This window comes from Meriones unguiculatus, chromosome 8, assembly GCF_030254825.1.
Source record: "Meriones unguiculatus strain TT.TT164.6M chromosome 8, Bangor_MerUng_6.1, whole genome shotgun sequence".
Taxonomy (NCBI): Eukaryota; Metazoa; Chordata; class Mammalia; order Rodentia; family Muridae; genus Meriones; species Meriones unguiculatus.
Genome location: NC_083356.1, coordinates 116,439,517 through 116,456,320, shown reverse-complemented (window position 1 = coordinate 116,456,320; position 16,804 = coordinate 116,439,517). Strand labels below are relative to the sequence as shown.

General features: G+C 44.0%; 1 protein-coding gene across 1 annotated transcript in view; it reads right to left on the bottom strand.

Moving 5' to 3' along the window:
* Window positions 1-16,804, bottom strand: part of Pde11a (phosphodiesterase 11A) — a 324,698-nt gene that overhangs the window by 178,272 nt on the left and 129,622 nt on the right. Inside the window, exon 5 of the mRNA XM_060390423.1 lies at window positions 16,689-16,753. Coding sequence (XP_060246406.1) covers window positions 16,689-16,753 — 65 coding nt within the window. The remainder of the gene's footprint in view (window positions 1-16,688; window positions 16,754-16,804) is intronic.

Sequence of the window (16,804 nt, the reverse complement as noted above, 5' to 3'; positions counted from 1 at the left end):
TCTCACTACCCTCATGCCTCCATTTCTGCCTTTCTTCCTAGTCCACAAACTGTTCCACTTCTCCCATCTCTCCACACACACTTGCCCATCATGGTGGCAGCCACCAGCCTGAGCTGCATGGCAGTAGGCAGGCCTCTGGGTGTCTTCCACCTGCTTGCCAGTGCTGTGGTCAGCAATGACATGGTCATTTGAAAAGTAGGATGACTAAATGCTTGTCCAACCCAAAGATTTTAAAGGCCATAAATCCCTGGCCAAAGTTAAACACAATGCAGAAAAATTAATTCAACTCCATGTTGAATTAATCCAGTCTCCTGGCTGAACGGTCACCACAACCAGCCAGACAGATTAGCAGATAGGCCAATGATGAGAACCAGACACAGCAAGATGTGTCCCATCAGTGGTGGGTCTTCACTGGTCCTGCTGTTCTTCCTGGGCAAGGAAGAAGCTCTGGGAGTCACAGCGACTAATACAGTGGTTGGTTTCCTCAAAGGAAGAAGGCTCAGGCCCACTGGCCTTGTGTCTGGTACTGGCTCAGTTGATGGACAGTGTAATTCACCATTTCCCAAGGAGCAGGAGTAGGGACCATCTCTCTTCATAGTGCATAAGCCATTTGGCTTTTCTTCCTTTCCTATCTCCCCACCAATAACTCGCTTGCTTCTGCCAGCCACATGCAGCAAGAGTGGGGTGGGGCCCATACCTGCCTGGCCCATTTTCTTAATTAGTGATTGATGGGGGAAGGCCCAGCTTATTGTGGGTGGGGTCTTCCCTCGGTTGGTGGTCCTGGGTTCTATAAGAAAGCAGGTTGAGCAAGCTGTGAGGAGCAAGCCAGTAAGCAGCACCCCTCCATGGCCTCTGCTTCTGCTCCTGTCTTCAGGTTCCTGTCCTGTTTGAGTGCCTGTTCTTGTTTTCTCTGATCATGAGCAGTGCTGTGGACATGTAAGCTGAATAAACTCCTTCCTTCCCAACTTGCTTTTGATCATGGTGTTCCATCACAGCAACAGTGGCCCTAACTAGTGCACCTGGCGAAGCAGTGTGCTAGTCCGTTTAGCTCAGCTCCTGGGGTGTGGGAGGGAGAAATTACTGTCTTTGAGTTCAGCATCACTGCTTTGGTAAGGCACTGAAGAGAAAATTATACTCTGAAAGGGGCCTGAAGTAGGCCCACCATGTCCCTCTGTGGGAACACCTGTGTCCCCCTCCATACATCAGAGGTATACATTCTGAGTCTAAGGATTGTGTAGGGACAGCAAGGAAGGAGAAGTGAGCTCCACCCATTAAAATGTTAGCTGAGGCATATTAAATAAAACATAATTGTACAAAAGGAAGAACCAAACACATAAACTATCAGGCCCTATAAGCTTCCATAATTGTTTACAGGGTAGAATTAATCCAACGGGCTGCTGATCTACATAGTCCACTTATTATGTTTAGTTCAGTACTTTTTTTATGTGTCTTCTTCACAGAACATTTTTAGAGCTTTATTCTCCTCTATGACAGTTTTACTAGACCAAGAAACTCCCCATCCACCGTAAAAAGAGCAATGAGTTTATCTTTCATTTGAGTCTTCATGCTCAAAGCCATGAAAATTAACAGCAGAATCACATGTTTTTAATTTTATATATTTAAGATGCGCAGGTTAGATGTTTGAAAAAAAAAATGTATTTCCTTGAGTCTCTCAATATGAATTTGGAAGTAAACACTGTAAATCTTTCAACTCCTCTAGTTTATTTCTTATAATTAAGATTAAAATGAGGTATATACCATTGGTGCCTCAGGGTGTATGAACACAGCTAGGTTAATCTGGAAGAAACATGCATGGAAGAAATACAGCTCCTTGAGTGGTGTACCTAGGTCAGAAGGAAGGGGTCTCGGCGGACAAACCACAGCTCTGGAGCATGTGGGCACTTAGGATTATTTTAGGAAAAGGAGCAGAGGATGCCTGGGTGACTGAGAACAATTTGCTGGTCGAGGAAGGAATCCACCTTGAATGGAAAGAGTCTCAGAGCTCAGCCCCAGGCTCCCATCTTACCTTCAGGGAAGCTAACTGACTCTGAGCCAACTCCTTGCCTGACAACTGGAGAGGGTGGAAATGAGAGCCCAGAGCCATCTAGAGCCCTGTTCACCTCTGAGCCACATTAAATGTCGGCATAACGAGCTTCAACAGTCCTGAGTGTGCTAAGTAATCAACAACTGCCTGCCCCGGGCTGTGTGAAGGAAGTTACACACTAACAGACATCCTGACACACCCCTGGGTTTTATAAGGACAAACGCCTCAGAGAGTATTCTGCTCACTGAGGAAACCTGGAGCTTTTAAACGGTGTTGGGGCTGTTAACCACTACGGGACCCTTTGAATTAGTCATTAAATCCATTTTGCATTACGAGACGGTCTTTATTCCACGGGGCACAGTGACAGACACTGGTCTTTGGATGGGAAATTTTGTATGTCAGCGATTGGTCCTACACTTAGTGGGGCTGTTTCGAAAGGTTGTGGAACCTTCCGGAGTTGGAGTTTCTCGACAGGAGTTAGGCCTCTGGGCACAGCCTTGAGACTTCCTAGCCCACTCCTCCTTGTCAACTCTCTAATTTCTCACAGCTGACACATGCGACCAGCCAACAGGTGCTCCTGTTTCGACCCCCAACCCTCTGTGCTTGGCTGTATCCCTCCTTGAACTTTAAGGCAGGCTCTTTCCCTCTTGAGTTGCTTTCCACCAGTTGTTAGGTCACAGCAATTCAGCCCTCTTCTCACTTCTTTTCCTGGGAATCCTCCTGGTATGAATGTGTGATTGTATGCTTGATGGTATTTAGCTCTTTGAGACTCTCGTTTTTCCTTCTATTCCCTAGTCTAGAGATTTCCCTAGCTCATCTTTCTTCAACCTTCTCATGAATGCTCTTACTTCCCCATCTCAGAGAACTCTTCATTTTATTTAACTTCTCAGTTTTATAACTTACATTTGCTTTTATAATACCATTTTCTCTATACATGGTCACAAATCTTGTTGAGAAACTTTTTTGTATATTTCATGGTTTCCGATAAAACTAGAATGTTAAGTAACCTGGAAGTTTTGGAAACAGGACCCTCTCTATCCTGCATCAAGATGTTGCTGTTTCTGTATATTGCTATTATTCTTGGAGCTATTTGTTGTCAAGTGACTTCCCTAAACTCATTTTGAAAAGCATCTCTCTTGCATGACAGCTAAAATTTCTCCTCAGTTGGTTTAATAACCAGCTAATAATTAGGTAGTTTTTGTTGTTGTGGGCTACATTTTTCAAAGCCTGGAAGTCACAATTTGAGAGATACCCAAAGGTATTGGTACCGTCACAATTCACAGAACAGACATTTAGTGACGTTCTTAAAAGCCATTTCTGAGTCCCTGAAGCATACTTTGGAGTAATAAAGTCCTAGTGGGTGAGTCACGTTGGCCTTGTAGGGTGTGTGGTCTCTTCCGCCAGGCCCAGATCATAGTCATAATCTGACTGGATACTAACAACCACCCCTTGAGGGCCAGTGACGTCATTTATAAAGGTCAATATGATTACAGTTTATGATCACAGTACACTCAGAGGTAATCAAAACCCTCACTCGCTCCTATTAGTCCTTTAGGGCTAACACATAATTGCAATCTTTTTCTTGGTTGTGTCATCTATGCTGGGCAAAAACAAAGGGTGCTTACCCAGATATTTCTAATGCCTTTTTTTTAAAGACCCTTGGAAAAACTATCAAGATCATCATGCTCTTACGTGAGCATTCTAATGACTTATTAGAATTATGTAATGGAAATCAAGTTCCCTATAAAAAATGGCAGAACTGGGGCAATGGAGTCTGGAGGGCTAAAGTAGAGAGTTGATTCAGGATGGGTTTCAAAGTGTAGTCAGAAGGATTCTTTTGTTTGCAAGTGAATCTCTCATTACAAAGAGTGTCAGAAACCACTCCAAACTTTGAAATATAGGTTTTGCTATTGTGACCTGGGAAATGGGGTTCAGGAAACCAGTGTGGCAAACAATTTTTTCCCAAAGAAAAGCATAGCAGGGCCATCCAATATTAAAATTTCAAGATGCCCCAAACTGTCTCTAAGTTGTCTCCGGTGCTTTAAGGGTAAGGCATATGCGTTTCCAGCATAAATGGTGACGAGTGGAGGGATAGAGAAGTCACAGGGAAAACGAGGTGCTGCACCCTCACGCGAGGTAATGGAACCCAAGATGCCGTCGATTCTGAGAAGAGCGGACAGGAAAGCTGCTGCTGGGAGGCAATGTGTCCTTACTAAAACACTTCAATCTCATTCTTTAAAAGTATCTCTTAGGTTACGCATACATTTTTAATCGTATTCCATTCTTGAAGGAAAGCTATAAAACCAATGAATAGATTCTATGTGGAAGAAAAGTTACAAGCAAAAAAAAAAAAAAGTGACTGGAGGTTTCTAAAGCAATCAGAGGGTCGTGCATGAATCACTTCTCAGGCCGTCATCGCTGTTATCAAGTTCATCCTCTAAGGCATCAGGCTGTCCAGGATGCAGCCTTTCTTAAGAATGCTCCTAAGTCACCTCCAGGACCTTCTCCCAGGCTGCGACACTCTTGTGAGATTCGATACGGACTTAGTAGGAGACACTGCTGCAAGGCTCTTGCAGAAAACCAGACTCGCAGTGCCTTCCTCAAGCAGCCCTTTCTTGGCTTATTGAAAGCAATTTTAAGGTATTGCCCTAATACTTCAGGATGCCACCAGCAATTCTTTAACTACATGACTTCAAAGAACTGATATGATGTACAACACTCATTATGCCTCAGCTGTGGGTCATCTACGTGGTAAATGTGTGTGTGTGTGTGTGTGTGTGCAGTGTCACTGAATTCAGTACTACCCTCCTAGAAGGCTGAATTCAAACTCATACTAGCAATGTTTTTGTTTTCCTTTTCTATATAACAAATGACTGCCAACAGCTGATTAAAACAGAATTAATTTATTATATCAAAGTTCTGAAAATCAAAAGTTCATCACAGCTCAGTTGAATTCACTGTTTGAGTTTTCAGAGGGTCAAGATCAAGGCATTGGCAAGGCTATATGTCTTTCTGAATGTTAGGTCTCAGGCAGACCAAATATCCAGAAATGAGCTCAGCAGAGACAATAGGAGGATTTCTGGTCTTTAGGTAAAAGTCAGCTTTCCTCAGGAACTTGTGAAAGTAGTTCCTATCTATCAAAATAATAATAATAATAATAATAATAATAATAATAATAATAATAATAACAATAGCCATTTCCTCCACATCTGGCAGAAGGGACACACGGACCTGTGGCTCCTATGAGCATATGGAAGCTCAGGCTAGCCTCCAGGCCCCCTCAGTATCACAAGTACCTGTTCTACCTTTAAAAGTCCATGTCAACTCCTGGCCCTTCCCTGGCCCCAGCTACTCATCTTCATAATCTTTATGATTTCTCCACCTCATGCTTTGTATTTCTACCCCCATTCGACCCTCTCTCTCCGTCTCTTTCACAATATTCTATTCTCTATCTTTTCTCTCTTATTGTGGTAGTTTGAATGAAAATGGTCCCCCATAGGCTCATAGGGGGCCTCATAGGGAGTGGCAGTATCAGGAAGGACGACCTTGTTGGAGGAAGTGTGTCACCGGGGCAGGCTTTGAGATTTCAGAGGCTCAAGTCACTCCCAGAGTGTCTCTTCCTGCTTCCTGCCAATCCTTCTCCAGCACTGTGTCAGCCCACATGCTGCCACATTTCCCGCCATGCTGACAATGGATTAAAAATCTGAACGGTAAGCCAGCCCCGATTAAATTCTCCCCTTTTTTAGAGTTGACACGTTCATAATGTCTCTTCACAGCAGTGAAACCCTAACTAGGACAGAAGTTGGTGCCAGGGATTATGGTATTGCTGTGATAGTCCTGATGGTGCTTTGGTTGGGGGCAGGGGACTGTGGATTTGGGGAGTTTGGATTAGGAAAGCAGCTGAATGCTTTAAAGTAGGGCTTAACAGGGCTTAATTAGTGGGGCTCTGCACTAATAGGAGCCCAGAAGACATTGGTGCTGAGGGTGATTTGAACTGTGGAGGCCAGCTCAAGAGGTTTACAGAGGAGAAGAATATTAGTATGTGGCCTAGAGATAGTTCTTGTGATATTTTTGCAAATTCTGCTCTTGTCCAAAGAGTCCACCTGAGGCTGAATTGAAGAGTTATGGATTAACAGTTTTGGCAGAGGAGATTTCCACACAGCCTAGGACTGCCTGTGTTGCTTGGTTACTAGTGGCCACACTTCTGCAGTGAAAAGGAGTAAGCCAGTAGGCCGCACCCCTCCTTGGCCTCTGCATCAGCTCCCGCCTCCAGGTTCCTGCCCTGTTTGAGTTTCACTCCTGACTTTCATTGGTGATAAATAATGCTGTGGAAGAATAATCCAAAAAACAAACAGACAAAAAAACACTCCCCCACCCACCCCACAACTTGTTTTTTTATCATACTGTTTTGTTGCAGCAACAAGACACTCACTATCTTCACTGTCCCTCCGTCCTTCTCTTCCCCTTCCCCAGCCCTGGCTGTGCAGCCTACAGACAGAAAACTCTCTTCCTATCTGCTGAGGACAGCTCCAGGTGCCTCGGATAGCCCCTCTTCTCTCGTTCACAACGAAAGCCTTCCAGTAAAAATGGAGCCACCGTGTCAGCAGCCTCTTCTCTTGCTCCCTTGGGTATCCTGAAGGCTCCCAGGGGGAACAGGGCTCACACAGGTTGTCGACAAACTAGTTTTTGCAGTTCTAAGATGGCTTCTGTTTTTCTTGATGTTTAAGCCAGCTGGACCTCCTTTGTGTTTAAGCTAGCAACATGTGACAAGTCTAGCTCACATTTCAAATCTTGGACTTGTTCTTCTGCTGTCTCTCTGACCTCCTTCTCTGACCTAACCTGGCTGAAAGATTGATTCTTCACGGCTCATCTAGAGAATCCAGCACTACCTCCTCACCTTAATATCAGTAGATTAGCAACCTCAATTACATCTGCAAACTCCTATTGCTCTTGCAATATACCATCAATATCTGACGACAAGAGGTAACGTGACTAGAGGTCAAAATTCTGCCTGGCCCCACTTGGGGTGACTTCACTGTTTAAAATTATGTACAGTGGCAAGGTTGGAAGGCCTGACATTATTGACACCATCATGATGAAATGCTTCATTTGGTGACCTGCGTTCTTAGTGTTGTTTCAGAGCTCCTGTCATTGACAAGCATGTCAGTGGACAGCAAGACTGTTGCGGCGTTTCCTCTTTAATGAAATTCAGAGCTTCCTTTCTTTCCTCGATTCAATTTCTTGTCACTGGAGAGGAAACAGCTTCCTATTAGTTAGGATTGTTTGACAATTCTGCACACTTTAATAGCAGTCTGAGAAATCTGTGGATTAGATTACACCAGGCTCACACTGCTTTAAAATCCCCTTTGTTTATGCGAGAACTTGGGCATTTTCTTCTGCCTTCGGATGCATGTGGCAGCAGGTTTTTTTGTGTGTGTATCTGAGCAACAAAACAACACACGTCATTTACTGCTGAATTTCTTCTTTACTGTCGCTCTGAGTTGGGGTTTTAAACAGATATGCTGTCACCACTCCTATGAGAACACTCCACTTCTTCTGCAGGTTTTGTTCCTTGGGGTTTTGCTTTTTTTTTTTTTTTTAAAATGTGTATATGTGGTATGGTTGCATGTGTGAGTATTCACATGTATGGGCATGTGGAGTGTGTATGTGTGTGCATATATGTAAAGAACAGAGGTTAAGAATTAGTCCCTTTCTCGGTTGCCTTCTACCTTATGTATTGAGGCTCTTATTTGAGTGCTCTTATTTGGCCTAGGTAGCCAAATTGCTCTGGAGATCCCATCTCTGCCTCCCAAGTTCAAGGCCGAGCACACTGGCTTGGCACTTAAATGAGTGCTCTGGGATCTGAGCTCTGGTCCTCAGGCTTGCGTGGCATGCACTCTTTTCACTGTATCATCCTTTTAGCCCCCTTGCACATGTGCTTTTGAATAAAAGAGCAACTTCTTACTCTCATTGTCAAGGCATTGAGTTAAGTTTTTAGAAGACTTATTTATGTATCATTATATATATGTGTGTGTGTGTGTGTGTGTATTTGCTTACACATATGTATGTGCTTGCTTGCCTGGTGCTCACAGAGCCAGAATAGGGCACCAGGTCCCTTGGCTACTGGATATTACATATGATTGTAAGCCAGCAAGAGGGTGCTGGGAACCCAATATGGTTCCTCTGCAAGGGCAGCAATTGCCCTTAACCGCCAAGTCATCTCTCCAGCCTCTTATTGTGCAATCTTGTTGGAAATATTAACCAGCCTTTAGACTCATCCGTGAGGTGCCAACAATTTACAGTACAGAATGTGGCATCAGTACAGTACAATAGGCAAGAGCTGGGTCACAGCTGCCACCTAGGACAGCTGCCACCATCCCGATTCTCAACGCCATTAAATCATCCATTCACTAACTGTTGGTTAATTTCTAAGTGCAGACATTTTTGCTCTGGAGACCTCAGTAAAGTTTTCTCTTAATCCATTCATAAATAATAAGTAGGAGGACTGGAATACCAAATGACAGAGCTGAGCGGTTGTTCACACACTCCTTTTGACAATCATGTGTCCCCAGACACATTCTTTACCCTTATCAGGAACATGAGAATTAATGAAGCAGCTTCTGTTAGAACTCAGCCTTAGCACTCAGCACACAGCAGAAGCCCAAAACAACCACAGTACTTCTTGTTACTAACTGGACATAAGAGCTACTTTCCTCCCCATCCTTGGGCTCACGGAGCAAAGTATCTGGCCAGCGAGTGACTGAGTGCTCCTTTTGGAAGTCAAATCTCTACCAACATCAATTCCCCCTTGTTTAAAAATTATACCTGTCTCAGGCTGTCTCAAGTGTGCTGACTTCCCTAAACCAAAGTCAGAAACCATCAAAACTCATGACCTGGGTGCTCGGATGGTAATACTGTGCTTGAAGAGAAACCTTAATAATTCAGACAACTTGAGCATCCTTCTCATTATGTTTCCTTAAGCGCTTTCCTTAAGTGTACCCTCTCCCATGTGCACATGGGTTTCTGCAGTTGAAAGCATCCATGTAAACTAACTTTCCCCATAAACTCTCATATGGGGTCTGAAGCCTTCCTTTCTAGTCTTTTTGATACAGGGTTGGGTCAGGAGTGAGGGGCCAAAGCACTTACCTCAAGCACAAAAATTCAGTAAACCTGATTAACGAATTGTCGTATATTTTTTAATTGATGAAAAAATGCTATAATGAACACATTGTCAATGCCATTTGAAGGCAGATTTTTTTTTTTCTTTTTGTTTCAGGATTTATTGTGGCTTACCCAGATACTCTAACCGTGCTACAAACTTCTTAATAGTTCCCTGGTCAGTTTGAGGACTTTCTTGTTGTTTACTTTTTGTTTTGTTTTGAGTTAGACTCTTAAAAGGTAGCCTAGGCAGGCTACAAACTCATGGCCCACATGTCAGCCTTGTAATTTCTGAGATGATTGGGTGTGTTGTTGAGACTTGTGTCCTTCTACATGCTCATTGCCCTGGGAATGGAAGCATCTTAGAAAGCATGGTCTTCATCTCAATACAGTGGGCCCTGGCAACCCCTTCCAGGCACAGGCTCACAGGAAGGCAGGTTGTTGAGTGGAATACTACTCTCAGAAGATGGCTTGAGATTTTCTAGCTCAAAACTGTGTGTACAACACACCTCACTTCTCCGAGTCTACTTTCTTCACTTGTAAAATGAGAATAACAATCCCATGGGCATTTGTGGCACTGAGACCAGATCAGTCTGACAGCCACTAAACTTCCAAGGACAGTTAATTCTCCTCCTGCAGTTAAACAAGAAATCATTTGCAATGACAATATTGCATTCACAGAATCATAGCTTCCTGGAATGCCATTGCTAGAAAAAGTATCTAACAGACATGATCAGTTTTATTGCCCTCTTTAATAACTAGTACATCCGTCTCCTGGGACAGCCAGAACAATTCACCACTAACTTTAAAACAGTCTCAGCTTTTTCCCTCAGAGAGCTGCAGTCCTGGATCGAAGACGTCACATTCCAGTTCCTGCCTGGCTTCACACGGCCTTCAGCCCTGTGCCTCTGTGTGCCTGCTTCTTTTAGAAGGATACGAGTCACTGGATGAACTGGCTAATGAGTCTAAATTTAGCCTTATTTAATTTCAAGGTGCCTAAAATAGTTCTAACTTTATGTCCAAATGAGGTTTCCTTCTGAGGTTTGGGGTCATCATGAATTTTGGATTGGGAATCACCTTTAAACAACACAGTATCTCTGATATAACATTTAAAATAAATTCACCTCTTATCTTAAATGTTTTTAGAAGCCAGGTATGGTGGTGCCCATCTGTAGCTTCCGCATTAAATGTAGAAATTGGAGAATTAGGAGTTCAAGGCTAGTTCAACATGAGATCCTTGTGTGTTGTGTGTGTGTGTGTGTGTGTTTCTTGAATCTTAAAAGATCTCTTACTTTTCTCTCTCTCTCTCTGTTTTTTCAGAAGTGACCTGTTATGACCTGAAGTTATGGCTTGGAGAGGGCAGAGCTCCTCCTGCTACAGAACTCTGGAAGTTCTTCTCCTGCTGCAGCGGGAAGAACTCTGCTAGCAGCTGACTGCAGCAGGGCCTGTGCTATGCAAGGACTAAAGACACATGGACTGAAAGGAAGCACAAAAGATTGCATTGAAATTTGCACAAATCCTTTCTATGGGGGGCATTCCTTGGGCATGTTTTCCCTAAGTTTCAGTTCCAAGTGCCCCTCAGCCGCCCGATCCTTCATGACTCTGCTTGCCTCTCTCCTAGACTTTCATTTATTTCTGAAATCTCTGCTCGCACTGCTCTTCAAATCAAACCTCCTATATCATGGTCCTAATGTTGCTCTACCAAATTACCATGGACTCTGAGGCTTCGAAGAGCAGCAGGCTAACACTGCGATTCTCTAAGAGAGATGTCAATCCCCCACTTCTTCCAGCTCTAGATGCTCGTGCATCGCCTGGTCATGGCCCCTCCTTTGTCTTCAGAGCCAGCAATGACAGGCTCCATCTCAAACTGCATGACTCCAGCTTCTGCCTTCATTTACAAAGACTGGTGATTACCCAGAGCCCATTCAAAGGACTGAGGATAATCTGCCTAGCTAGTACTTCTTTATGCTAATACTATTTTATCAACATGTTAATTGCACATTGTACTGGTCTTCATTATGACATTTTCATACATGTAGACAGGGTGCATTAATCATATTTACCCATGACCTTCTTTTATGCCCTCCTGATTCTTTCTCCCCTCAAACTTTCTTTTCTTTTCTCCTTTCATTTCTTCCTCCTCTTCTTTTTCGTGCGTGCATGTGTGTGTGTGTGTGTGTGTTTGTCTAATGAGTTTCATTGGGGTTGCTTATAGCTTGGGCGAATGTTTTTTTAATAGGAACATGGGCACCTTCTCTGTGGTTCTACCGGGGAAGAGAGAAGGGGCATAAAGTATCTAGAGTGTATGGGTCAGAAAGAACAGCCAGAAGATGATGGCTGTTGAACTGGCAGAGTTAAGGACAGGGGATCCATGCGGTCCTCCACAGAAGAATCTTTGCTGTATACAGGACTTAATCCCCAGTGACCTAAGCTTATCATCCTGCAGTTCTTCTACATTCCAGCCCACATGACTTTTCGAGACACGGACTTCCCCACATCACTACCTATTGTTATTCCCCAGTGAGCACGTCAGTTTCTGAGCCAATTATGAGGCTCTGAGCACAGCAGAAGGACCCGGTCAGATTTTCACCTCAGTCAGACGGCATTCTGGGCAGCTGGATGCGACAAGAATTAGGGACCATCAGTAGCAATAACGATGGTCCTCGTGACAACAGCTCACAGCGCTGATGCTCACACACGCAGCATTCCCTCAGTCTCCTCTCAAAGCCTCTGCTTATGACATTTCCCCTCCCCGGAGGTTAGTTAGGTCCTGTAAGACCTGACTGCAGCCTTACCACATGCAGAAGCTTGCCATGAGGTCTACCTCTCATTTCTCCTCAAATGAGCTGGTTGCCACAGGAGACAATAACATGTCACACTAAAATGTGCCGTGAGCCATAGGGTTATTTTTTTTGCTGAAAAAATCGAGAAACAGATCCAAGAAAAGCTCTCTGCCATAAAGTAGGTCATGCTTTTACAAGGGTCCCCTTCCTCCTGTCATATGAGGAAGGACAAAAGCTGACCACGGAGGACAACATCAACCCTCACTGGCCTGGGGATGCACCAGAGAAACCCACAGGACGAAGTTTATAGACTCCGCGCATTCCTTCCTGTACTTTTCCACCCTGCAGACAACTCTTTTCCTTTGTAACCTCTCACCAATACATGGATCTTTCTTTTTTTAAGATATAGTTTTTATTTTCTGTATATGAGTGTATTGTGTGTGTGTGTGTGTGTGTGTGTGTGTGTGTGTGTGTTGTGTGCAGGCCTAGTGCCCAGAGGGCGCCAGACCCCCTGGAACTGGAGTTATGGATGCCTGTAGGCTGCCAAGTGCTGTGAATGGAACAGGAGTCTTCTGCAAGGGCAGCAGGTGCCCCATGAGCCATCCTTCCAACCCCTACTGTTCTTTCTTGGAGACGTTATCTAAACCGTAGCTCTGAACCTCGTCTTTAAGAGTTACTTATCTTTCCCTTGGTGGCCCTCATGTAGTAGTAGCCACTGTCTTTCTCTACCTTCTATCAATAGGCTCCTGTCTCAGCAAATAAATCACGGTGATAGAGAGAAAATGATTTTCTTTCTCTGTATAGACCGTCCCTTGTATTAAGATAACATCTTGTACAAACCTTGTACAGAAAACATTTATTTTTGTCACCACTGAGAGCAGAACATAAGAATCGGATCAGAGACATGTTTGCATATGAAGAGACAATTATTTGCATGAGTTGCTGTTTGTGAAAGAAAAGGACTGTTAAGGAATGAGGTGTGAGCATCTGAGCCTGCTAACTGAGAACAAAGAACAATGGGGAAATCGAAGCACAACTCAGTGACTGACTCTCAGTCCGTGGTCTTTTCCTATCCTAGTTTGTGTCTCTGTGGCTATGATAAATCACTGAACAAAAGCAGCCAGTGGAGGAAAGAGTGTATCTGGCTTACACACCCTAATTATAGTCTAGTATGAAGGAAGGTCCAGTCAGGCACTTGAGACAGGACTCTGAAGGCAGGAACTGAAGTACAGACCATGGAGAGGATTGCTGGTGGCAGGCTTGTTCCTCATGGATTGCCCATCTGGCTGTCTTATACAACCCAGGACCACCGACCAGAGCTGCACCGCCCAGAGTAAGCTGGACCTCCCCACACCAATCCCTACCGGCCAATCCGACGGAGGCATTTTATCAGCTGAGGTTCCTCTTCCCAGAGGACCGTAGCTGTGTCAAGTTGACAAAAAACTAAATAGCACAGGTACTTAAGCCTGGCCTGAAAGATTAGGTCTAGGTCCATGGAAAGAGAAGGGCTATTGACAAAAGCTTTCAGAATTCAAAGATTCATAAAGATTGAGACACACACGTGGCCAATTAGGGGCTATCAACACACTACACCAACAGGAGTTGTATGCATGTGAGCTCCAGGATAGAGCAGACTAGAGGCCCATGCCAGCAGATACTGTTAAGCCATGTCCAGAAGGACAGAAGCTGTGGGTGAGAGCTTGGGAGACATGTTAACAGTGAGAGCTCCTACTGCTGCTCAGTCAGTTCTCTCTTGCACCCAGAACCTTGTAAAAGCAACCTTTAGAGATTTCAGGAAGTCTCTAGGAGGCTTTGAAACCAAGTTTACCACTGACTCTTGGTAGCTGGGTAAGATCTGGTTATATTTTTGTATTAGATTATGTTTTTATTACACTCTACTACGTCCCGAGTCTCCTTGCATTGCTGGTTGACGACCACGTCCTTGAGGACAGACTCCTGCTCTGCCTGTGTTGTAAATCTCTGTAGCTCTGTCACCTAACACAGGTCCCAGCCCTGAGCAGCAACCAGTGTATAGCTGTTGCCTAAAGAAGTGTCTTCAATGAATAACTTTAGAAAGAAAAAACAAAAGCATAGAAATCATAGGAAGCTAATGCAACTCAAAATGTCTATCAATAGGAAAGGCCTGCCGTGACGCAGTAAGAAGGAGGTACCATTAAGGATGTCCAAGGCAGGTATGTAGTTCACAAAGGGAGTGAGCACAGATAACTTCCAGTTCCTGAACTGGTTGATACACTATGACAAAGAGACACTATGACAGAGAAACTGGCTAAGTGGAACTTACGAGTCAGCAATAAAACTGATTTGTTAAAAAAAAAAAAAAAAAAAAAAAAAAAGCCTCCAAGCTTTGTAGCTAAGAACCAGTGAGCCTCAAAATGGAGTTGATCAGAATGCAGTGGTGTCCCGAAAAGCCGTACTGACGCTATGGAAGCCATCCTCTAAAGGCTGTTATTTTCCTGAGTGATGGTCAGAGGGCTGGGGCCTTTCATGGACAAAGTCTTCAGGAAAGATGGTGTGTGATGTAAGGCAAAGGGAAAGACTGACAGTGTGTGGGGACAGGCTGTGATCTGGAGCCCTGCAGCTTGTTTTGACACTCTCTGGGCCTCTGGCCCACTGCGCGTTGGGGCTACCTGCCTTTATCCCCTTCACTTCCAACAAGTGACCGAAGGAGTCCACAGCTGCAAGAGGAAAATTACTGGAAGAGAACGGAAGGTCATCTAAGATAGATAAACAGTCTCCGTTAATTTAGAAGCCATAAATAGAAAGATGAACGGTACTATCTCATAATGTCAGAGTTCAAAGGCCCTTTAAAAAAATGTCTTTTTAAAGAAAAGCCAACCTTTCTTTTTTATTATCAGAAAGTTCTCCAAGGGCAGGCTCAGCCTTGGGTCCTTTCATTTTGACATGGAAGTTCTTTTGTAATAATCATAAGGCCAGAAATATTTAACTCTGAAGTAACTGAGCAAGCGTGCTCAGCAGCAGACAAATCAGCGACACCTAAGCATTGGGATGGTAAAGGAAATGGAGCCCACACAGACAAGAAATGTAGCATGAGAGATCTGACTAACGAGCATCTATAGACATTTTCTCTAACATATTAACATTTTCTCTTGTTATTTTACAACATTCCACTTAGGAATATTTCTGAGTATGCCCCCATGACTCTATACCTAAATCTCTTTGTTGGATAGAGATTGGCTGACGTGAAATACGGATGTCAACACAATTGCATTCTCATGAACATAAAAACTTCCTACGAAGAGCTTTAATTAGCATTTTCATATAGCCCAGGACCAGGGGATGGAGCCGTCTACAGTGAGCCGGGCCCTCCAATCAATGTAGACAACCAAGACTGTCCGTCACAGACATGTCTGCAGCCAACCTGGTAAAGACACTCACTCCACTGAGATTCCTCTTTTGGGTGATTCTGGGCTGTGTCACAGTGACAGTGAAGGCTAGCTAGGACATTGTTAACCTTTGAATTTCTCTTGTGTCTTTTGGGGTTTAATTATGTCTACTTCAAAAGATTTGGGGAGGCGAAACCCTTATTCTGTGTTGGCACCCTTGGCCTTCATGAACGGAAGTTGCTTGCGCTGTTGTGTCAGTATCAGCAGTGGCACCTTCATATTGTCCTCTGCACCTGACCCATCTTTCTCTAAATTTTTGCATTTTGCTTAATTTCACTCCTTCTTAGCATTTGTTTCCCCTACAGGTGACCAAAGTCGAGAGAACCTGTTTTTGTAGTGGCTCAGCGATCATTCCTAGACGTGCAGAGCTAAGGGCAGCCCCGGTGTTTCCCTCACCCTCGCTTTCATCCTGACAGCCTCAAAGATGCCAGCAGAGACACACTGCCCAAAACTCACCTTTTCTTGTCAGGAGAAGATATTATTGGGCAAATATGAGCAAGCAAAAGGATCAGAATAAAGCAGAAAGTTGTGCTTTCTGAATAATTAGGGAATATGAAAAAAAAAAAAAACCAAACAACTTCACTCATTTAAAGCTCCAGTATTAGATGTTTGGTGTCAAATGCAAATGCTTGGTGTTAAGAAAAACAAAAACAAAAACAAAACAAAACAAAAAAAAAAAACAACCCTAGTGTTTGAAGAAAACAAGCTTCTTCCATAGCTATTTCATACTACCAGAGCAATTCTGAAATTCTCAAACTATTACAAACTTCAGGGAAGAATGGCATTGAACTCTACAGGCAAGATGATAACTGTATCACGAGTATTAAGTGTTGGTCTTTTCTTTAGAGACTTCACATACGCTCCAGGCAAGTACTCTATTACTGAGCTAAACCCACAGCCCTCTTCTCTGTATTTGTTTTGAGATAGGATCCCACTAAGCTTCCCAAGCTGGCCTTGGTCTCCTCCACAGCCACGGTGTTCCTTGAACGTGGGGTTTTCCTGACTCAGCCTCCCAAGCAACGGGGCTAGCAGGCTCATGCCCTGAGACCCTGTGTTAAAAGTTTGTCTGAAGAACACATGGCAAGGGAGCTCTATCCTATGCACACGCATTATTCACCAACATCTTCTATCTAAGTTCTGAAGCTTAGGAAAATGAGAGATGGCCACATCCGATGATACAGAGAAAGAGCAGCTCCTATTCTCAATGAAATATGCAGCACAGCTAACGCTGAGCACCAAGGAACATCAAAAGACAGGCGAGGACCCTGTGAGCCTTACCTGTTCTCAGCATCAGCGCTGCACTTTGGGGACATCAGTTCAAAGGATTTGGTAAACTTCACCACCTGTGTCGTACAGAAAGACAGTAAATCCAAGTCAATTAAAGCTTCCCCACA